Here is a 24,501-nt window from a genome sequence, read left to right as displayed (position 1 = left end):
AGACCTATATTGCTACCTCAATTTTCAAAGATACTCAAAAGATTATTTGTAAATAGACTTGATGGCTTTATTGAAAAATATGGGTTATTGAGTGACCATCAATATGGTTTTAGGAGCAATAGTTCAACATCCTTAGCAGTGATAGATTTTGTGGAAAATATATCAACAGCAATTAATGAAAAACAAGCCTCAATAGGTGTATTTATTGACTTATGTAAATACTTTGACACAATTGATCATTCCCTGCTGAAGGATGTAGAGGTTTTTTCAATGTATATATTGGGGGAGATGACAGCATCTAAAGGGGCCAGGTCAGAGAGGTAGATGTGGTGGTGGAGGCGGTGAGAGAGAGTCACTGTGTTTAGCAGCAGACTAAGATAGAGCCCAGGCAGGCCATGTGAGCGGTGCGGCGCGTGAGCGGCGCGGGGAGCGGAGTGGGCGGTTTTGACGTGAGCAACGGAGTGGGTTTTAAAATGGGTCGGCGTGACGTCCAGAGCGAGAGTTCTCCTCCGCTCCAATCCACTCCGGGCCGCTCACAGTGGTTTAACACTGATGTAATATACATGTAGTACAATGTCAAAGCAACATATGGCGATGTACAAACATGAAGGCCATTTTCAACCAATGAGAAGGGTGAACCGTCACTCACATCCTGTTAGAAAAAGTATATGACGCCATTGTTGTTGTCGTTAGCTTACATGCTAACGTTAATGGCAGCGACCATAGCATTGTGGCTAGGCTAGCTATCATCGCTTAGTAGAGCTATAAACAACGTTATTTAACATTGCAGAATGGGTACAATTACAATACGGCTCAATACAAACAATTGTTAAGGGGCCCAGGGGGTGTAGACTGTTGTAGTTTGGTCAAATCAAGAAAATGTACATCATGGTCCAAAAAAAAAAGAAAAAATTCTGCCGAGCGATGTGGAGCGGGGACCGGGGAGCGCTCGATTCAAGGTGAGCGGTGAGCGAGCGGAGAGCGACTTGGGGGCGGGGTCAACATGAGCGATTAGCGGAGCGGAACAAGCCGTCTAGAGCAGGGGTCTCAAACTCGCGGCCCACGGGCCATTTGCGGCCCGCAGGATGATATTTTGCGGCCCCCTACTTGACATCAAAGTTTAGTGTTAGTGCGGCCCGCGCGCAACCTTTTGCCGACCCGTTGCGCGAGTTGGGCGTTTTATTTATTTTATATAATGTGCTCGCCGATCATTAGCTTCATTAGCTTCGGCTAACGGGAGAAGGGTTTTGGCTAACGACAAGGCCTCAGCCACCATTGGACTAAACAGCAGAAGAGACGATAGAATAATGAATTTAGTGTTCCATCAAAGACTTTTCAAGGACAATACGAAATGGGTAAAATCTGAGGCTTTTGTTTATGTAATAAACAACGATTCCAAGAAAGGTACTACGCTGTCCAGTGTCAAATACTTATGGTTACGGATTGCATTAAAGGGGAATGACAAAGATTATACAGCCAGTATGAGAAGACAGAGAGAAATAAACACAACACAGAAACTACACAACGACAACGATGCAGAGGTGATACTGGCTGATTGATCCAAATCTAACACTGCTTTTACAAAAAATGTAATGGTATGGAATAAGAGGTGTCACTCATCATTGGTTAAGACGTTATTTAAATAATAGGTTTCAATATGTAAACATTAATAATATTTTATTATTTACTTTATTTAAATGATATTTTTACAGTATCGAATATTTTGAAAATGGTTACGTTTGCTGATGATACTAATTTACTTTGTTCAGGGGAGTTTAAAAATGTGTAGATATGGTGTACATAAAAACCTTGGAAATCATTTTTCGTGCTAAGAGTAAAAGCCTACCAGTTTGTATTCAATGTCTCTTTCAACCAAGAGAAGGAAAGTATAATTTAAGAGGGTTATGTATTCTTAAAACATGTAAAAAGGTAAGAACTAATGTAAAAGCTAGATGTGTTTAAATTTTGGGAGTTAAATGATGGAATAGCCTTAGTGACGGGTTGAAGTTGTGTACTTCTCAGGGGAGATTTAAAAAAGCCTTAAAGGATAAAATAATTCAGGAGTACAGTTTTGAGTAAAACATCAAACATTTGTTTTTTTCTTTAAAAAAATTATATCTTGCAGCATATTTTAAGTTTTTCTTTCTTATATTAAAAAGTTAGTTTTTAAGAATTTGTAAAGGATAGGCAAAAATAAGCATGTGCTTCAGCCTATTCCTTTTTTTCTGTCGTTGATTTTGGATTTTGTGTGTGAGCTTGCCTTGAATATTTGTGATTTTTGATTTTAGATTTTTTTTTTTGAAAGTCCACACAGGTGTGTTTGATTTGTCTGTAAACAAGACCGAAAAATAAACTTCATTCATTCAGTCATTGAGGAAACAAATACATGGTCCCCACTACTGAAGGCGTGAAAATGCGATAACTTATCCAAGTGAAAACACTCATTATAGCCCTAAAGTGTTGTTTTCATTATGAGTTTAGTCATATGATTATACCAAATAGGCTACACATCTAATATGATTAATTTAATAATTAAATGGAAAACAAATATAAAACGTACAGATATTATTAATATTATTATATATTTTTTTTTAAACAACAGCGGTTGTCTCCATCCGCGGGTGCCTTGAAACACTGTGGTATTGCGGTGATGAGGTAACCGCGACAGCCCTAATGGAGGCCCTACCCAGGTGAAGATGGGGGGACAACATAAAGATGGAGGGACAACATAAAAATGGAGGGAGGAGGACGGAAGCCCTAGCCAGGTGAAGACAGAGGGACAACATAAAGATGGAGGGAGGAGGACGGAGGCCCTACCCAGGTGAAGACAGAGGGACAACATAAAGATGGAGGGAGGAGAACGGAGGCCCTACCCAGGTAAAGACAGAGGGACAACATAAAGATGGAGGGAGGAGGACGGAGGCCCTACCCAGGTGAAGACAGAGGGACAACATAAAGATGGAGGGAGGAGGACGGAGGCCCTACCCAGGTGAATACAGAGGGACAACATAAAGATGGGAGGAGGACGGAGGCCCTACCCAGGTGAAGACAGAGGGACAACATAAAGATGGAGGGAGGAGGACGGAGGCCCTACCCAGGTGAAGACAGAGGGACAACATAAAGATGGAGGGAGGAGGACGGAGGCCCTACCCAGGTGAAGACAGAGGGACAACATAAAGATGGAGGGAGGAGGACGGAGGCCCTACCCAGGTGAAGACAGAGGGACAACATAACGATGGAGGGAGGACGGAGGCCCTACCCAGGTGAAGACAGAGGGACAACATAAAGATGGAGGGAGGAGGACGGAGGCCCTACCCAGGTGAAGATGGAGAAGAAGGAGAAGGTGATGGCCGCCCGCGCAGCGTCTCCTCCTTCGCTCAGGGGGTTGTCCTCCTCGTGCTTGGTCACCTGCCACTGATTGGTCAAGAAACAGAAGCCCACGAACCACATGAACGACCAGAATGCTGGTGGAGAGAGAGAGAGAGAGACAGATAGAGAGAAAGACAGACAGAGAGAGAGAGAGTCAATCACACATATATTCCTGCACTCTGTACTGTACTGATCTCTGTTTGATTGTTTTGTTTGTTTTAACACTGCCTTTGGCAATGTAAACGTATGTTTCCCATGTCAATAAAGCCCCTTTGAATTGAATTGAGAGAGAGAGAGATATATATAGAGAGAGAGAGAGAGAGAGAGAGAGAGAGAGATAGAGAGAGAGAGAGAGAGAGAGAGAGAGAGAGAGAGAGAGATCGAGATCTTTGAAAGGTTTCATCATTTCATCATCCATTGTGAGTGAGAGAGTGGAGGAGAGAAAGATAGCTTACATCAAAAAGGTATAATCAAAGGTAGCTTTGAGCTGGAAACCATTCAGAGCATGGACTTTGATGTATTTGGACATTGTGTTTATTTAGAGCTTTCGACAGCATGTAGCGAAGGAGGCAACGGTTGCAATGTGGAGCGGTCTGACAGTGCAGTTGAAATCCATTCTAAATTGAGGTAAAGATAGTGGTGGAGGCTTAGACCTCAGGGGGGGTCTTTATTTTATTTTGTTTTCTACTCATGTAGTCTTTATTATATATATTTTTTTAATCGTTTTTTCATCTGTTTTCCTTTTCTAAAAAAGTGATTATTGTTTTTGTATATTTATCCCAAAAAAAAAGAATTGGTAAAAAGAAAAAGGTATAGAGAGACATGTTCAGGTTAGTTATCTGAGTCACTATGTCTCAACATCTCAGAGTGTGAGAAGAGAGAGATAGTAAGAGAGTGTGAGAAGAGAGAGATTAAGAGAGTGTGAGAAGAGAGAGTAAGAGAGTGTGAGAAGAGAGAGAGAGTTAAGAGGGTGTGAGAAGAGAGAGAGTAAGATAAGAGAGTGTGAGAAGAGAGAGAAGTAAGATAGTGTGAGAAGAGAGAGAGAGTAAGAGAGTGTGAGAAGAGAGAGAGAGTAAGGCTATGTTCACATTGCAAGCCTTATGCCGCATTTCCACTGCATGGGTGTAAAAAGTACCCAGAAATTATACTTCAGTGAAAGTATGGGTACCGTCTCAAAATCGTACTCAAGTAAAAGTCAGAGTATCTGGCTAAAAATACACTTGAGTAAAAGTCAAAAAGTTTCTACTGTCGTGGAATATATTATCATGTCATTAGACAGCTTGACTGGTACACTTTGACCAGCTATATAATGTGCTCAGATATGGCAGACACTACTGTCTCTTTAAATCTTCTCCCCAGCCTAGCAAGATTGTTTAACATTCCGGTTGGGAATATCAACAATGGCACCGCCTAGCCAAGGTTGATTCTCCTAACTGGGCCATTTTCATCATCATATCTGATATTATGTTACGTCTGACAACTGTGTATTTAACATACGTGTGAACAGCGCTCTGGGTCAGTTTATGGCCAGACGCTACTGTGTTAACATGTTGTCTCTGACTGTAAACTGTCCTTTCATTGTGGCCACGGTGAAATAAACGTTCCTATTATTATTAATAATGACTCAGAATGATTTGTAAACGGCTCATCGTTTAGTCCTTTAATATTTTCCATTACACTACTTTTAAATGTACTCAAATGTAAAAGTAAAAACTTTTTTTTAGTACAAGGGATAGACCAGGGGTCTCAACTCATTCCATCGTGGGCTAAGTTTTCATTTTAACTACACAATTGCACCAGGTGAGTTAGTTGAATGAATGAATGAAAACTTTATTTAACAGATTGCAGAATGGGTACAGTACGGCTCAATACACACAATTGTTAAGGGGATGCAGACCAGAGAAAGACGTTTGTCTTGTTTACATCAGGGTCCCCCATTTTCAATTCATAGTGAGTTGAAGAGGTGAGCCAATTAGTGAAATCATCAGCTGGTGTTTATGCAATGGAATGAAATCAAGCATACACTCGGCCCACAATGGAATGTGTTCTGTGATAGACAATGCTGAAATGAAAGAACAGAGCTTTAATTCCATGTGATTTGTGCTGCTCACACACACTGTTGTGAAAAAATCTGATCTGAGTCACATCAAATCAGATTTAGGCCACTTCCGTCTGAGTAAGAGAGAGAGAGAGTAAGAGTGTGAGAAGAGAGAGTAAGATGGAGAGAGTAAGAGAGATAGAGTAAGTAAGTAAGTAAGTAAGTATTTATAAAGCACCTTTCATACATGTCATGTAGCTCAAAGTGCTGTACACAAACATAGGCATATATAACGATAAAAGCAATAAAGTCACAGTGATCAGTTAAGATCAATGTTTAAAAAAAATATATATATAATAATAATAATAATAATAATAATAATAATAATAATAATAATAATAATAATAATAATAATAACGTAAAAATGAAAATAACGTAAAAATGAAAACATGAAAACAGTCATTTGCTTACCAGTTTGGGAGAACAGGTCCGCACAAACATGTCCGCTCAGTAGCAACCGGAAGTAGGAAATGCACTAAACCAATGCACTTGTACGGTAGGTAGCAATGTTAGCTCTTATAACGCTAGTGTAGTTACGTTTTTATTAGTGGTCAGAGTTGGGTCCATAAGACTTATCCAAGCCCCATGGATCCAACAGTGGTCGCGTATTGTGTGCGTATGTACCCGTTCCCTCATCTAAAGAGTTGGGTCCATAAGGCTTATCCAAGCCTTACGGATCCATCAGTGGTCGTGTATTGTGTGCGTATGTACCCGTTCCTTCATCTAAAGAGTTGGGTCCACAAGGCTTATCCTAGCCTCATGGATCCATCAGGTTTTTTCAAGCCATAACTATTTGTAAGCTAGACTGTATAGGTACGTTTTTAATTTTCCTTTAAAAATGTGTATGGAGCTGGCGTTTCTGTTGTGTGTTGGTAGTGTGTTCCATAGTTTTGGGGCATAGTTGGCAAATGCCATACTTCCTATCCTCTTTTGGTTTCTGGGTGTGTCTAGTAAACCTGTAGTGGATGACCGTAGCGTTCTTGAGGGCAGATAACTAACTAGGGAATTTGCTATGTATTTTGGGCCTTGCTCATTAAGAGCTTTATATGTTAGGAAAAGGACCTTAAAATCAATTCTATGAGTTATTGGAAGCCAGTGCAGAGTGGCTAGGACTGGAGTGATATGTTCTCTTCTCCTTGTATGAGTTAGTAATCGAGCTGCAGAGTTTTGGATAAGCTGAAGCTTCCCAATGGTTGCTTTGGGAAGACCAGTGAACAGTGCATTACAATAGTCAAGCCGACTTGATACAAAAGCATGAATCAGTGTCTTTGCATCCTTTTTATTTACGAAAGGTCTTACTTTCGCTATGTTTCTTAGGTGGAAGAATGACGTTTTCATGGCCTTATTTATATGAGACTTAAAGGTCAGGTCTGAGTCCAAGATGACACCTAGGCTTGTAACCTCAGTCTTTACATAGGATGACTGTTACGACCCTGGCTCATGGGTACGCAACCTATGTGTAACCAACACCAAAAACCCTGTGCTCTAACTCAAAATGCTACTAAACCAAGGAACTATTAATGTAAATGTAAACTAAAGTACTAAGGTAAACCAACGGACAAGGACTGAAGAACCTAACAGCTCTTTCTCTAAGCACAGACAGTGCATGTGTGTTACTAGGTCTGCCTTTAAAGCTCCCCAGCAGGTAACCAATCAGCACTAATTGGCTAATTGGCAGGCCTCACCTGCATGCCCGGTGACACAGGAGTGATCAGGCCTCTAGTACATAACAATGACAGACTCCCCAGGTTTTCACACAGCACTTCCCTTTTCGCTTTTGGGCCGATCAATAGGATTTCGGTCTTGCTTTCGTTTAATTTTAGGAAGTTATTGTTCATCCACTTGTTTATTGCTAACAGACAATTTGTAATGGACTGTATGGCTGTAGTGTTATTTGGTTCTGCGGAGATATATAGTTGTGTATCATCAGCATAACTATGGAAGCATACATTGTGGTCTCGAATGATGTCCCCGAGGGGCAGCATACATAGTGAGAAGAGTAATGGACCAAGGCAGCTTCCTTGTGCAACTCCAAAGCTGCTGTCATGTTCCTCGGATACATTGTCTCCAAGCTTAACATAGAACCTTCTCCCCTTAATGTATGTTATGAGCCAATTTAGTACATGATCGGAAAAGCCAACCAGTCTTTCAAGACGACTGATCAGGATATTATGGTCAATCGTATCGAACGCTGCACTAAGGTCCAATAGGACAAGAATTGAGACTTTGCCAGCATCGGAGTTTAGCCTGAGGTCGCTAACTATTTTAGTAAGGGCAGTTTCAGTGCTGTGATTTGTTCTGAAACCTGATTGTAATTCCTCCATGATGTTATTATCTTTGAGAAAGGAGTTTATTTGTACTGTCTGAAACTATCTTTTCTAATATCTTGCTGATAAATGGAAGGTTCGATATTGGCCTATAGCTTTTTAGTTCGTTTACATCTAAGTTTGTTTTCTTTAGTAGTGGTTTTACTACAGCCGTTTTAAATGCATCTGGAAAAGTGCCTGTTTGAAGCGACATATTTATGATTTCAAGGACATGATTTGAGACACTATCGAACACCCGCTTGAGAAATGCTGTTGGTATAGGATCGAGGCAGGATAGAGTGTGAGAAGAGAGAAAGAATAAGAGTGTGAGAAAAGAGAGAGAAGAGAGAGTAAGAGAGAGTAAGAGAGTGTGAGAAGAGAGAGAGTAAGAGAGAGAGAGTAAGAGTGTGAGAAGAGAGAGAAAGATAGTGTGAGAAGAGAGAGAGAAAGTAAGAGGGAGTGTGTGAGAAGAGAGAAAGAGTGTGAGAAGAGAGAGTGAGAGAGAGTAAGAGAGAGAGAGTAAGAGTGTGTGAGAAGAGAGAGAGTAAGAGTGTGTTAGAGGAGAGAGAGTAAGAGAGAGAATCTCATCAGAGACAGAAGCCACCTCGTTAGCCAGCCCCGCACTCCGCTATCTTGTCATCGGCTCTCAGAGTTCCCTCGTTCCCTACAGTACTGGAAAATAACTCCCGTTGCAGAGAGAGAGAGAGATAAAGCTGCTGTCTGACACACAGGTGCAATGTCTAATAGGCTAGATAGAGCTAGAAGAGTCTTTTAACACACATCCAAGTTATTATTATTATTATTATTATTATTATTATTATTATTATTATTATTATTATTATTATTATTATTATTATTATTATTATAATAATAATTATTATTATTATTATAATAATAATAATAATAATAATAATAATAATAATAATAATAATAATAATAATAATAATAATTATTATTATTATTATTAGTATTATATTATTATTATTATTATTATTATTATTATTATTATTATTATTATTATTATTATTATTATTATTATTATTATTATTATTATTATTATTATTATTATTATTATTATTATTATTATTATTATTATTATCATCATTAATAACATTCCAGTGAGAGTTGTGATGAACATTCTAACCTTTCACATCTCATCCACTGTCCACACATGAATCAGTGCTAATTACGACATTGTGCGTAAGCCAAAGGGCACCCACACCAAATGGTCAATCTCTGGCATGTATTCAAATCAAATAAAATTTATTTGTAAGGCCCGACAACACACGTTAATGTCCCCATGGGCCGAACACGTCTTCTTTAAACAAGTCAAGAAGAAACATAACAATAAGTCAAGAACACCATAAGGTCCAACAAATTTAAAATAAATGCAAATAAATAATAGAATAGAATGCAAGCACTCCCAGACATACCCCACGCGAAGGTAAGGAAAAACTCACAAACTTTAACGCTGTTAACGCAGTTAACTTCCGGTCTTGTGTGCCGCCTAACTAGATAGAGCGAGCCGCCTGGTTAGAGGACAGTCACTAGAGGACAGTCACTCGACAAAAGCGGAAAACTTTTAGGTGGAAAGTTTCAGTTTAAAAAGTTGCCAGACGGCTCGTTGGATAAATCGAAAACAATTTGCGCAATTTGCAAAGCTGAATTTAACTACCATAGGAGTAGTACGTATCATCTAAAAGCAAAACATGCTGAAGTTCCCTCCATGGGGCATCGCCAATCTACGCTGATGGAGTGTGGTGCTCGTGGGCTAACTAAACATGCCAGTGAGAAGGTAACCGACTCCTTGGTTATGTGGATAGCAAGAACTGCCGGCCAATTAACGTAGTTGAAGACGACGGACTGAGAGAGGTTATTCGAGCGGCATCGGGAGATACTTCTTAATCCACCCTCGAGAGGAACCAGTGTCGCAAGATCATCGGGCACTTCAAACATAGTCCATCAAACGCCTAGGAATTAAAGGAGCAGCAAGTTGCACACGGACATAAGCAAGAATCACTCGCCCAGGACGTTGCAACGAGATGGAATTCCTGAACAGGAGCTTGCCAAACTGCAAAAGCTGGAGCAACTACTTGAACCGTGCAGGTAAATTGTTACTGTATAGATACACACACTGTATAGATACACACACACACACACACACACACACACACACACACACACACACACACACACACACACACACACACACTGTATAGATACATAGACACACTGTATATACACACACACACTGTATAGATACACACACAGTCACACACTGTATAGATACACACACACACACTCACACACTGTATACATACACACACATACTGTATAGATAGTAGATACACACACATATATACTGTATAGCAGGGGTCGCCAATTAGATTTGCCCACGGGCCAGATTTTCCCCAAGCCGTTGCTTCGCGGGCCAGGATCAAAAACAATGGCTAATTTAATATACTGATATTGAAAAAAGACAAACGTTTTTCTCTGGTCTGCATCCCCCCAACAACCGTGTGCACTGCGCCGCACTGCACTGCACCCACTCTGCAATCCGCCAAACAAAGTTCTCACTCATCCATTCATTCATGAACAGCTCTCAGCTGTTGCAGATCCCCTTAACAATTGTGTGTATTGCGCCGTACTGTATTGTACCCATTCTGCAATCTGTTAAATAAAGTTTTCATTCATTCATTCATGAACAGCAGATCAGCTGTTGCAGATCACCGCGGCGGGTGATGAACAGATCAGAAGACAGAATGCATGAAAACACGACTCACCATACCTTGTTTGTTGTTCAGTCCTCCAAAATCCCTGCTAATGTTTGAAACATGTCACATATCCACTCGCCGCCCTCCAATTCCAGATTGGCGTTGAATGCAGCTACTTTATCTGCCAACTTTAACACAGTTGTAATAACAACCATTTCCTCGTTGTTGTTGTCGCCACATATTATGCAGAGAGGACGTCGGCTCGGCACGCAAGAATCACCGACCTGTTGCAATAAACCCGTATTTTAAGTATGGCTCCTGTTTATTAAAAGAAGCGTTATATTTCCCTGTTGCATTTCCCTATCCAAAGATGTTTGTTTTGTTTTTTAACACATTTGTTACTCGCTCCATCTCGAACGCGGAGGTGAAAGTTCGTTAGGGACTATTCCATTGGTTCTCCCAGTCCACGTGACCATTTCTAGCATTTCAATTGGCTATAGTGCTATTGATGACTACCGGTAGATAGATACAGCTTCACAATAAAAGACACCCTGGCGTCCCGAGTGAATATTTCCTGCGCGTAAAATAAATATCATATTCTCAAAATAATCTGACGGGCCAGAAATTATTGCTGGCGGGCCAATGTCGGCCCGCGGGCCGCCTATTGCCGATCCCTGCTGTATAGATACATACACTCACACACACACTACACACACACACCTCACCTCTATGTCAGTCTGAAAGTTGAACAAGGCCACATCGTTCAAAAGAAGCAAGCTTCTTTGTCCCCCTGATAACGTAAACAGACTGGTACAGTATGCCTCAGTAACTGGCTGAGTGTAAAGAAGGACTAAGCCAAATTGTCTCTATGGAGTGAAAAATGTTCAACGTTCTGAACTCTCTTTGCAGTATCTTTGCCTGTTCTTTTTTGCATCGACTCATGCACCTTTTTGAAAATCATCTAACAAATTTTTGTTGTTAATATGATTTATATTACTTGTAGTTCATACAAGACATTATCGTCCTCTAAGCCAATCTGCACTTTAAAATAGGCCTGGGTTGGGGGCGGCTACATGGTGCAGTGGGCAAGGCGCTCACCACGAATACTGGAGACTGGGCTCGAACAGGTACGCCTCCCTGTTCGAGCCCAGTGCTCCACATTGCTTTCAGTTTAGCTGGTTGTCCGCACTAATACACATTGGCAGTATTAGGGGGAGGGAAACTGATGGGTGTGGATCGGGCGTTGTGGACAGCGACTCCTACAGGTCGGTTGGTGTGCCTGCGCAGTAGAATCAGGAAGCGACGGGGGCGGGGCCCCTCCAAAGCCCAGACCCCTGACGCTGAAAGATCGAGCCGCGCAGGTGGAAAGATGCGACTGCTGTTACCTCGAGTATCGGAGGGGACTATGACTTAGTCCACATTGCAGCCGGCTTGTGGGAGGCATGAAACAACGTTCAAAGACAGGGGAGGGTTGAATTGGATGATACGAAAATTGGGATGGGAGAAAAATAGAAAATGGGAGAAAAAGTGGATAAAAGAAATAGAGGCCTGGGTTGTTTTTATTTCTTTATTTCAGTGATTCTTGCACATTTGTATTTCACAGGAGATAAACTGTATTCAAATATCAAAGAAAGCTATTAAAAAAGTATTTGAATTTAAATATACTTTCTTTGTGTTGATTCTACATTAATTCCATGATTTTACTCAAGTAAATATCTGTTACAAGCTTCGGTCTTCTGTCGATTTTTTATCTACATTAATCCAGATTAACTACAGAAAATTGTGAGATTAACTAGTTAATTTTTTAATCTATTGACAGCACTAATATATATATATATATATATATATATATATATATATATATATATATATATATATATATATATATATATATATATATATATATATATTAGTGCTGTCAGGCGATTAAAAAAATTAATCTAATTAATTACAGGATTTGTAATTAATTAATCTAATTAATCGCATTTTAATCGCATAACCATTTTATGCCTGATATTCTATATTATATAATCATATTTCAAATTGCATGTGTCCGGATGGCAGAATTCAGTACTGTATCTACAAAACCTTCTGTTTAATCATCTTCGATCTATTAATTTGCTTAGATTTTTCAGGTCTGGTCAATTTGAGCATGGTGTTATATTCACAGTCAAAGATACAAAAACATTTATTGATATTCTCATTTGGTTCATTACAATTTACTCAAAATAAAATTTTCATTCAATCAATCACCGCGCAGATTGATTGATTGAATGAAAATGTTATTAACAGATTGCAGAATGGGTACAATACAGTACGTCACACAATTGTTAAGGGGATGCAGACCAGGGTGCAACTTGCACCGTGCAATCCATTTGTGGATCTAGCCCACAGTATTTCTGACACTGGGAATACATTCCCTGAGATTCATAGATGTCCCTAGAATCAGATACCAAGAACATGCAAATGGACCATATTAAAAAATAAAAAAGTCTGTAAATGTGTATTCTACATTCTTATGGAATGAATGAGATACAAAACAAATATTATTTAAAAAAAAAACAAAAAAAAAAAATTCTTTTTTGTAATTAATTTTGAGTTAATTTTCATAACGCGATAATTTGCTGTGTAATTAATTAATCTAATTAACGCGATAAACTGACAGCCCTAATATATATATATATATATATATATATCACCTACCAATTATCACCGTTCCGGGAACCTTCCGATTGCCAGACGACTGCTCTACCTCCTGAGCCAAATCAGAATCAGAATATTTATTAGTGAGGTCATACTCATTTCTCATTTGAGAAAATTACTATAGACTATAGACATTTGAATAGAATCTTCCTGTGAACAATTGCAACTCGAAAAGATTTCTTTGGGTGTAAAATCAAGTTGATAAACAACAATGCCATTCGCTGCCTTTTTTGTTCATATTTACTTATGGTGGTCAAGGATTCTTGGGGGAAATGTATCATTAGCTTACCCACAAAGAGAGACCGCCAGCTGGCTGGAGGAAAGGAAAACTCCCCTGTAAACAAAGAGGATGACGGAATAGGGAGAGATTGTATCTTGTGTCCATCACCTTGACTCAAATTAATATTAAACAAAGCAACCGAATACCAGTGGTGGAAAGTAACTACGTATTTTTTTTACTCAAGTACTGTACTTAAGTACAATTTCAAGCTACTTTTACTTTATGTGAGTATTTTCATTTTAGGGAACTTTATACTTTTACTCCACTACATTTCAAAGAAAATATTGTACTTTTTACTACATTTATCTGAACCCATCAGTTACTAGTTACTTTAAAGTAAAATATTTAGCATAGAAAACATGAATGTATGAAGATTATATAATTTCACAGAGCACTGAGCACATAATCAGAGCAGCATAACTGGACCAAAAAATAAATAAATAAAGTAAAATAAAAAACTAACCCTAACTAACCTTACTGTCATGTAGGGCTGGTCACTCCACAGAGACAGCCCTCATTGCGGTCACAGAGGCACTTCACTTAGCAAAAGCGAAAGGCCTCTCCTCTGTCCTGATTCTCCTAGATCTATCTGCAGCCTTCGACACAGTCAACCACCAGATCCTCCTTGCGGCCCTCGCAGGAATGGGAGTGGCTGGCTCTGCGCTGACATGGCTGTCATCATACCTCAATGACCGCTCCTACCAAGTGTCATGGAGAGGGACCCTGTCGGCCACCCGCCCCCTGCGGACGGGTGTCCCCCAGGGCTCGGTTTTAGGACCCCTTCTCTTCTCCCTCTACACTAAATCACTGGGTAACATTATCACGTCTCATGGCTTCTCCTACCATTGTTATGCCGACGATACTCAACTCTTCCTCTCCTTCCCTCCCTCAGATATCCACGTCTCTGAGCGGATCTCGGCCTGTCTGTCCGACATCTCAGCCTGGATGACGTCCAACCACCTCAAACTGAACCTAAGCAAAACAGAATTGCTCCACCTGCCGGCCAAATCCTCCCCCCTAACCGACCTTTCAATCACAGTCGAGAATGCAGCTGTGACTGCGTCCCCGACCGCCAAGAACCTTGGTGTTGTCCTCGACGACCAGTTGAACTTCTCTGCTCACATCGCAGCGACGACCAGAACCTGCCGATTCCTCCTGAGCAACGTCAGAAGGATACGCCCCTTCCTGACAAAAGAAGCCACCCAACTCCTCGTCCAATCAACAGTCATCTCCCGCCTCGACTACTGCAATGCACTGCTCGCTGGCCTCCCGGCCACTGCCACTAAGCCTCTTCAACTCATTCAGAACGCAGCGGCCCGCCTGATCTCAAACCTACCGAAGTCGGCCCATGTCACCCCACTTCTTAGGGACCTGCACTGGCTCCCCATTGCTGCACGAATCCGCTTCAAGGCCCTCGACCTAGCATACCGTGCGGCAAAGGGAACCGCTCCCGCCTACCTCCGGTCAATGGTCTCTAACTACACACCCTCAAGACCCCTACGCTCTGCATCTTCTGGCCGCCTCAGACCTACTCCTATCCAAGCTCCGGGAGGGTCATCAAAGAGAAGTCGCCTATTCTCAGTCCTTGCCCCACAATGGTGGAATGAACTACCCACCCCAGTTAGGACAGCCGAATCACGTCCAATCTTTCGCCGTCGACTAAAGACGCACTTCTTCAACCATTATCTGAAAAAAAAAAAAAAAAAAAAAAAAACAATAAAAAAAATCTAACCCTAACTAACCGTACTGTCATGCACTTGTCCTAATAAACTAACCTACACTGTAGCACTCAACACTTTGATGAACATTGTTGCTCAGCTGATAGAGTTGTGCCCTTCCTGATGGCTTGTCGTACAGAACTTGTAAGTCGCTTTGGATAAAAGCGTCAGCTAAATGACTAAATGTAAATGTAAATGTAATGTAGGGCTGACCTTCGAAGCTTTTTTTGGCAATCGAAGCTTCGGGGCCGAGCTTCGATTTTAATTCGAAGCTTCGAGAAAAAAAAAAGAAAAGAAGATTTTTTTTTTTTTTTTTTATCTTATGTTGTGGGACTTGTACAGCACTTTGGTAAACTTTGTTGTTTTTAAATGTGCTCTATAAATAAAGTGAATTGGATTAATGAATTAAGTAGCCCCTTTCGTGACTGTGACGCAGCCAACAAGGTTTCACTCGGCTGTGTGATTTAATTCAAATTCAGTCGTTTGAACAACTTCAGATTTCATGGGAACTACCAATCCCCCAAATCAAGAATGTTTAAGATGAATGAAGTAAGATTTTGATTATTTGTAATATGGCCTGTGTAGACTAAACTATGCACAGAATTATGTCAGTCTACAAGGTCCGGATTCTACATGTAGACCTTGTAGACTCCACTACAGACCAATTATCAGTGAATGTTCATGCATTTGACTTCCACAAAAAAACAAAGAACTCACCAAAACATCTCAGTAGCACCTTATCTAAATGTTCTATTTCATATATGGAGATTCATATTTATTTATGTATTGCATGCATTTCTACATTTTATTTCCTATTTTGTTTATTCATCCCAGTATCTTTCTTTCTTATGTGTGGAATTCTACAAGGCATGTAGGTGTAAATGTGTTTGAGGATGATATCCTTCAAATAGGCAATAGTGATGATATAATTTGGGCAGTGCTGAGCTGGGTTACTTTCCTCCAGTGTATTTATCCCCCGGCCCCACCCAATGGCCCCATGCGCGCACACACACACACACACACACACACACACACACACACACACACACACACACACACACACACACAAATCGAAGTATTTTTTCTTTTTTTTTTTTTAACTTCGATTTTTTTTTAATGTTCGAAGCTTGTGCCATCGAACAAAGCTTCGAAGCTTCGAAGTATTTAAGACAGCCCTAGAGTGTCATGCACTTGTCCTAATAAACTAACCTACACTGTAGCACTCAACACTTTGATGTACATTGTTACTCAGCTGATAGAGTTGTGCCCTTCCTGATGACTTGTCATACAGAACATGTAAGTTGCTTTGAATAAAAACGTCAGCTAAATGACTAAATGTAAATGTAAATGGTCCACATACCACTTTTTTCTTTTATTATTTATGTTTTTTGGTAGATTTTTATTTGTTTGTACTACCGGGCAGTCCGTTAGAGAGAGAGAGGAGGAGGAACGGGAGACAGAGCGGGGGGAAGACATTCGGCAAAGGACGGCGGGTTCGGGAATCGAACCCGGGTCGGCCGCTTCGCGACTCAGCGCGTTACATGGGTCGCCACTTGGGTGCCTGTCCACATACCACTTTAACATGACCTTTAGAGGTCAATGGATCGAGGCTTGAATGCTCCCAAGCACTGGAATACACAAACGTCATGTAGAATGCACACTTTTACTTTAGATAATTAGGTAAATTCTATAACAAATACTTCTCTACTTTTACTTTGACCAGAGTACCTTTATCTGGGTATTTATACTTTTACTTAAGTAAAGGAACTGTGTACTTCCTCCACCACTGCCGAATACTGTGGTACTTATGTGTTTCTTGGTGAAAAAAATGTACGGTTGATTTGACAAGTTAGTCCTAAAGTGGGCGCAGAAGCAAATGATTACCATCTGTGCGTGAAAAGATGCAAATGTGCCGTGCAGTAATCTGTTAATAAGGCTCTCGCTAACACCGCTTAGCCGATATCTTAATCCGATTCATCCAAATAAAATGGGTTTATAATTGATGTCTTAACATGGGAACGGGAAGTCTGACCAGGTTTTTTAGGACTTACAGGAACTGCATTGCACAGAACTTTAATGTTTTCTCTCTGCATTTGTTCATTGTTCTCCAGGTGACTGTCACACGCTGTCACTGCCTGGCTACTCTCTCTCTCTCTCTCTCTCTCTCTCTCTCTCTCTCTCTCTCTCTCTCTCTCTCTCTCTCCCTCTCTCCCTCTCTCTCTCTCTCTCTCTCTCTCTCTCTCTCTCTCTCTGTGTGCATGCGTGTGTTTGGAGACAGAGCGAGTTTGCGGGTGTGTGAGACTGCGGTACGAGTGAGTTTCTAACTTTTCTATTTATAAAATATGTTTCAAGTTGTGAATTAGACTACTTTATTTGACTGGTTGTGTGCAGTTGGTGGTTTGGTAGCGTTGTGCGGAGTCAGTGTTCACTTGGTCAGCTGTCTGCTGCCAGTGACATGGCTTTCGCCAAGCTGACCAGGAAACATCGCTTTAAAGTATCACCAACGTTTCCTTGCTCAGTTGAAGACTGTAGTCTTGCTGTTGCAAAGGAGGTAGGAGCTCCAAGTATTAAGTCTGCAGCGAGGATGAACGGCGGCGTCGTTATCTTTGTAGACGATGTGGTTAAAGCAAATACTGTTATTATCAATGGTCTAGTTATAAATGACACGTTTGTGTCAGTGACGCCGCTCACAATGCCAGCGAAAAAGGTGACGTTGGCGAACGTTCCCCCATTGATAGGTGATGAGCTTATCTTGAGAGAACTTGCCAGATATGGAAAAATTTGATCTCCAATAAAAAAGATGTCATCAGGTTGCAAAGCGCCTGAATTGCAACATGTTGTTTCACATAGACGGCAGACGTTCATAATAATGAACAAACGCGAGGAGGAGCTGGATTTGAATTTTAAAGTGGTAGTAGACAGGTTTGATTATCTTATTTATGCAACAACGCAGAATATGAAATGTTTTGGCTGTGGTAAAGAGGGGCATCTGAGAAAGTCTTGCCCAGGAGAGGGGCCTAGTACTGGTAAAAATTCTGGGAAGGACACAACAAAAAATGTATGGGGGTTGAATCAAGAGGGTAGTGGAGAACAGGGGAAGAGTGGTGGAGAGGCTTCTGAAAAGGCTAATGGAACAGATAGGAGTGATAAAAACGAGGAAGGCACAGGCAAGGCAGGTGAAACAGTACAAGGAGAAAATGGTGGGGATGAAAATGAGGGGGGGGGGGGAGGTCGTGGTGGAAAAGGATAATGAGAATGGAGGTGAAAATGGGGTGGATGGTGAAGATGGAGTTGATCTGCAAGGACAGGGTGGAGGGGCTTGTGTCAGCAAGGACACTATAATTAACCAGGAGGAAAGTAGGCCTGTAGATGAAACAGAGTCAAAGGACACAGGTGGGGAGGTCAGAGTGGAGGAAGGAGTGGTAGTGGATGTTGACATGGAGGAGGAGGAGAACAAGCTGAAGGTCGTTCGGCAGAAAATAAAGTCAAAAGTAAACAGTTTGACAAGCTCTCAAGCTAAGAAAGCGGATGTGAAAAAAGTAAACAGTAGTACACAGAGTACACAGGAGGGTACAGGGTCGGATGAAAGCTCTGGAGATGAGTCTGATGATTGGGGGAGTGATGCATCTTCAGATGCAAAAGCTAAATCTTCCTATGGAATGGCTGAAATGAAAATGTTTTTACAGACAACAAAAAACAGGAAGGGTGTAGAAGTAGGGAAGTTCTTTCCAGATAGGGAGATGTTCATTGTGTCAGCCAGGAAAAATATGAAGTGTAAAGGAGATGGACGTTTTTCTGACCAATAAATATACAGGTTGAGGAAAATTTTACAGAAGGTTAAGCTGGACCTCAACAAAGAAGATGATGGGGAGGACTCAGTATAGTTTTGTTGTTTTGGTTACATTGTTGGTTTACTCTTTATTTCTAATGCGCAGTAGTTTTAGAGTGGCCACTTTAAATTTGAATGGGGCAAGGGACATGAGGAAAAGAGCTCTTTGCTCCATGACCTCACTGACTTTCCTACCTCAGGTCCCAGTTTTAGGTATGTCTATCTATTATCTCAGTGAGGCGCTGTCAGGCATCGCCCAGAAAGCAGAATATGACTTTTTACAACATGACAGGACTGGTGAGCTGTCACTTAGTTCTGAACATTTCAAGGTGTCCCTCCACCAGGGCCAGGAGGATGAAACATATTTGATCATCAAGAATACTCATATACAGATATGGAGCTCTGTGAAGACTGCGCTTATGGAGAGTTTTCAGCTTCTGGAGGGCGGGTCAGAACACAAGGTCGAGGTCCAGTTCCTGTGGTACGGAACCACGTCCAGCAGAGACAGGAGCGGAGCGTATATGTTCATGCCCGACGGGAAGGCCACGCCCTACTCCTCCAGCAAACCTCTCATCAGAGTCACCAGGGGGGATGTTTTCTCTGACATCACTTCCTGTTACCAGCACCTCTACCATGTTCAAGGTTTGGAAGGTATGTCTGTGGAGCTCACTAACCTAGTAGACATCAGAGGAGAGTTCAACAAGGAGCTGGCCATGAGGATCAGCTCGGAAATCAGCAGCAGAGACACGTTCTACACCGACCTCAACAGCTTCCAGATCCAGCCTCGGAGGACGATGGCCAAGCTGCCATTGCAGACTAACGTCTACCCTATGACCAGCATGGGTTACATCCAGGACTCGAGCTCACGACTCAGCCTGCTCTCTGGGCAGTCCCTGGGGGCTGCTAGTCTCCACACCGGGGAGCTGAAGGAGGAGGGCCATCTGATGAGTCGGCCCTAATTCTCCACAGGAAAGGATTTGACTGCAGCCTGCCACACACACACACACACAGGCCTGCTGTGTAGCACCACACAGGGAAAGGTGAATCTAGAGACGTTCTTCTCAGAACTGCAGTTCCACAGTGCCTCTCCGGTGTCTCTCTCTCTGATGCACCCAGAACCTTGGATCACTTAGAAAGCTTTTCACAGGGGAAAATTCACATGACAATATAATTCAAATTCAGCATCGTTGTCCCCTACGTGAGCACCAACCATTTATACCAACTTTAGGAATATTATGTGGTTTGGAGTTTGCAGTTTAAAAATTGCATGTTTTGTTTTTGTTTGTTTTGTTGAGATGTAAAGTATTTATTGGATTGTATTGTTGCATCACTTGTAGTATTAGTATATAAATAAAGTTTTTTTTATAAAATCAAAAAAATCTCTCTCTCTCTCTCTCTCGTTATCAGGTATGGAGTTCAGGTGTGCTGAAGTCATGGGAGCAGCTCTGATTGATGATTGACGTCTGTGGGCCGATGACGTCATCTAACCCCGCCTCAGATGTCATGATGCTGCCAGATCGTAACTTTGTGTTTTCCCAGTTGTTTATTGTGCTTGTGAATTGATCTAGTCCATTGATCTTTGACCGTGCCTAACCCTTTGTTGTCCTCCTTTCCCCGCAGTCCGATACCTGGCTCTTCACCCTGATCTCATGTAACGTGTTCTGACCTCCACCTGTCTGACTATTCTCCTTGCCTTTTCCCGGAACGTATGAGGACCAGAAACCTGTGTATGACCGCTTGCCTGTTGGACTGCCTTGCCCCTGCCTACTCCCTCTTATTACCAGAGTACTCGTTATAGTACCAACCCCTGCCCGTCTGACTACACACACTCTCCCTGGACTATACAAGATCCCCCCCCCCCCCCCCTGTCTGCCTTTCTCTTTTCTGCATATTGGGTTCAATACGTCTAGCCGTGACAATGACATGACTACTGGACAGGGGTGTAAAAAGTACCCAGAAATGATACTTAAGTGAAAGTATGGCCAAAATGGCGTTGCACTGTCCGGCCGCCTCTCTGTGGGCTCCGTCTTGAAACAAACTTGGAACTTGTATGGGTACCGTCTCTAAATCTAAAAGTCAGAGTATCTGGATAAAAACACACTTGAGTAAAAGTTCAAAAGGTTTCTACTTTTAAATGTACTTAAAGCCCAACCTCTAGGTTAAACCCTACTGATCAATTATGGGTAGTTTACATTATTGGTATATAATTTCATTATTTATTTTTTTCCATTTGACACCGGAAATGCCACTCTGAAAGAGTTAAAAAGGTCCACGCACGAATAACATGCACGCGCGAATCAAAAAAGCTTATCAAACGCCGACGTCACAACAGGCGTGGCTTGCATATTAATGAGCCTAATCTAATGTTGCTTTTCCACTAAAATAAAGTACTCAGTTTGTCTCCGTGTGGGGAGGCAGGGCTGCTGATGATCAGCATGAGAGCTCCAGAAATGACACGTGAAAAACTGCAGACCACTGATTGGTCAGAAGAGAGACGCGTGACGTCACTGTTTGGGGAGTCTGAACGAAAACAGAACGCCGCCATCTTTAATGTCTCGCGTAGGATGTCTTTTGTATGTTTGCAGCAAGAAACAAGTGCAATAAAAAAGGATACAGTCACTGTGTATTCTGCCTCATTTATTGATGAAACAAAACCGACATCAACACAATTTGCCACCGAGCGGAGAGTTTAGTCTGACAAAAAGATCGCTGATTAGTTACGCTTGTTGTTGGGGGTTAGGGACGTAACGTTAGTTAGCCTAATGCTAACGTTAGCAGATAGACACGAGAGGCTATCTGTGTAGAATAGACACAATGAGGTAACGTTAGCGTTAGCATAATAGACACAACGAGAGTCTGGTTAATGTTGTTATTGATTGATTGAATGAAAACTGTGTTTTACTCTGGCTTGCCAAGCTCATCATAGCCCCTTTCGTGACTGATGCACCGAGTGAAGCTTGTGGACTCGACAACAGCGGCCGCCGGAGCCCGCAGCGCTAGTTAGCTCATAGCTATCGTGTAACACTAGCCTTTGCGGGCTCGGGCGCCCTGCGGCTGCCGCCGCCGTCGCGTCCATGGGCCCCCCGGCAGGGCACCCGTGGGGACGGGTCGGGGTGTACAGAGAGGAGAGAACCATTTTGGGTCGGCCGTTCATGCCGGCCAGCGAGCCGGATGTCGGGATATGTTGTTAGCACAATAGCTACCAAGCTAAGCTATGTTATCTACTAACGTTATAAACACAATGTGTACAACGACACAATGATTTACATTATTACAAATATGGTAACGTGGTTGTGGCTTTTACAAATAGTGGTTAGCTTTAGAGATGGATGGATGGCTATAATCACGGAGCAATAGTGAGGTGAAACAGATACATTTCCATTCGGCTAGTAGTAGCAAGCATATATCTATGGTAGCAAGGCTCTCTGCCTGCCACTAGCTGTGTGACTCTCAGCGCCCCCTGGTGAGCCCCCTGGTGACCAATACCTGTTGTGACGACATTACACGTGCACGTTATAAACCATTGATTAAAATATGCAAGTGCATGTTGATTGTGTTGGGCAGACAAAATGTTTTGATAAAAACGCTAAAACTGGGTCAATTTCAATACTTTTTTTTCCAATTCTTCATGAAAGTCACTGTTGGCCTAGTCCACATTGTTTATTGAACAAAAATACAACGTGGAGGTTGCACTTTAAGTACTAAAAAGTTAAAGTAAACACCTTTTTTTATTCCGGGGCAATGAAATGTTCTTTTTTGTCCTCTTCATCACTCGTACTATCGTTTGTGGCCATCTTCTGTAGCTTGTCACTCTGACTGTCTATTCTTCTGATAGCAGGTGTTTAATCAAAGATCCCCGCTTTCTAGTCTTGCACAAGGACCAATCAGCATGGTTATGGGTGGGTTAATTTTCCATTGATGGGGATTTGATTGGTTTGGAAACAAATATACTAATCAAAATGGTTGGACCTGCGAGATTTGTACTTTGTAGGTCTGCATTTTAAAAAGTATGTTTTTTTTCCACTGAAATGTAATTGAGTAAAAGTACAAGTATACAAACCTAATAATACTTGAGTAAAGTACAAATCCCCCAAAACAGTACTTAACAAAGTACTCAAGTACTTTACACCCCTACTGGACATCCACACGAGGCGTGCCCGAATCGCCTAATAACCATATTTAAATACTTGAGCTATAAGTATAATAGCAGGGCTGTAGTGCAATCTTCTCTATCAGTAGGGAATCACAATCTTTAAATACTTGAGCTGCAAACATTTCACCTGCTTAGTTCATACAATCTAATTGTAACTATGATATTGGCTGGAAAAAAACGATCGCTTTTGTGCATAGATCACTAGATATATCAGTTTATAATAGCATTATTTCCTGTCCCTCTTGGCGACAGCAATGCAATCTATAGCTATATCTATAATTTGAATAATTAGCCAAACATTTATTTCATTACCTGCTTTATGAGAGGACGCAAAATCCTTTAGTCTAAGGCATTCGACCGAGTTAACCACCAGAAACAGTTTTTAAAGCTGAGGGAGAGGGCCGTGCCTGGTAATATTATTAGAATCCTGGGCCCTCATTCATCAACGTGTTCTACGCACAGATCTGTGCTTACCCTGTGCGTACGATCATTTCTAAGCAAAGAGTGGGATTCATCGATTTGAACTTGACTCCGTGCTTACATCTACGCACAGGTCAGACCAGGCGTACCTCGCGCCCAGTGGTAGAATATCGTTACTACGCATAAGCACTCCTCAGTCCTGCATTAGTTTCAAGGCGGAAAAAAGCTTCCGTGCATTAGTGTTCAACTTCTGTATGACCCGTAATTCATTATAGTTCATTGTAAAATAGCGACAGTAGTGTAATTATAAAGGGCTCACACGCGAACAAGAGGTTGGCCTGCTTGTTTGGCACGGGGGGGCAGACGCAAAACACCAACCTCCAAACGCGATTAGATATTGTTTCAAATAAAAAGCAAATTATTTTGTGTGTCATGATTCCAAATAAGATTGGTCACGAAATGCTTTCTACTTCAATTTGTTGGTTAGAATAGATGACCTCCGTTGAAACTTCACTGAGACTAACAGTCTATTTGTGAGCTCCCGCACAGATGTGATGATAATAATAATAATAACAATAATAATAATAGCTTCATTTTATATAGCGCCTTTCAAGAGACCCAAGGTCGCTTTACATAGATAGGGGGGGGGAATAACAAAGTAACAAACATAGTGGACAGACACACAACATATATATATGATGATGGAATTCAATCAAGATCCTCTCCACCCTCGGGTCTTTGCCACCGCGGCACGGTCCATCGTGATATTGGAGATGGATCGACCAATAGACTGTTACTGTAGCTGTCAAAGCTCCATCACAAATGCAGTTATGTGAATAGAAAGGGATTCCACTCAGTCAATGTTGCGATGCGCATTTGCCTGATACATGTTATTGCTGGATGCCGGGAGG

At 41.6% G+C, this 24,501-nt stretch overlaps 1 protein-coding gene across 1 annotated transcript in view; it reads right to left on the bottom strand.

Moving 5' to 3' along the window:
* The window catches only part of syngr1b (synaptogyrin 1b), a gene marked incomplete at both ends in the record, with an annotated part of 124,176 nt that overhangs the window by 6,313 nt on the left and 93,362 nt on the right, over positions 1-24,501 (bottom strand). The window contains one exon of the mRNA XM_084318584.1: positions 3,316-3,464. Within this exon, the coding sequence (XP_084174710.1) occupies positions 3,316-3,464 (149 nt within the window). The remainder of the gene's footprint in view (positions 1-3,315; positions 3,465-24,501) is intronic.

Source organism: Notolepis coatsorum (genome assembly GCF_963971535.1).
Source record: "Notolepis coatsorum genome assembly, chromosome: 7".
Classification (NCBI taxonomy): Eukaryota; Metazoa; Chordata; class Actinopteri; order Aulopiformes; family Paralepididae; genus Notolepis; species Notolepis coatsorum.
Note: the sequence above shows the minus strand (reverse complement) of the source record. Positions and strands in the feature narration are given on the sequence as shown.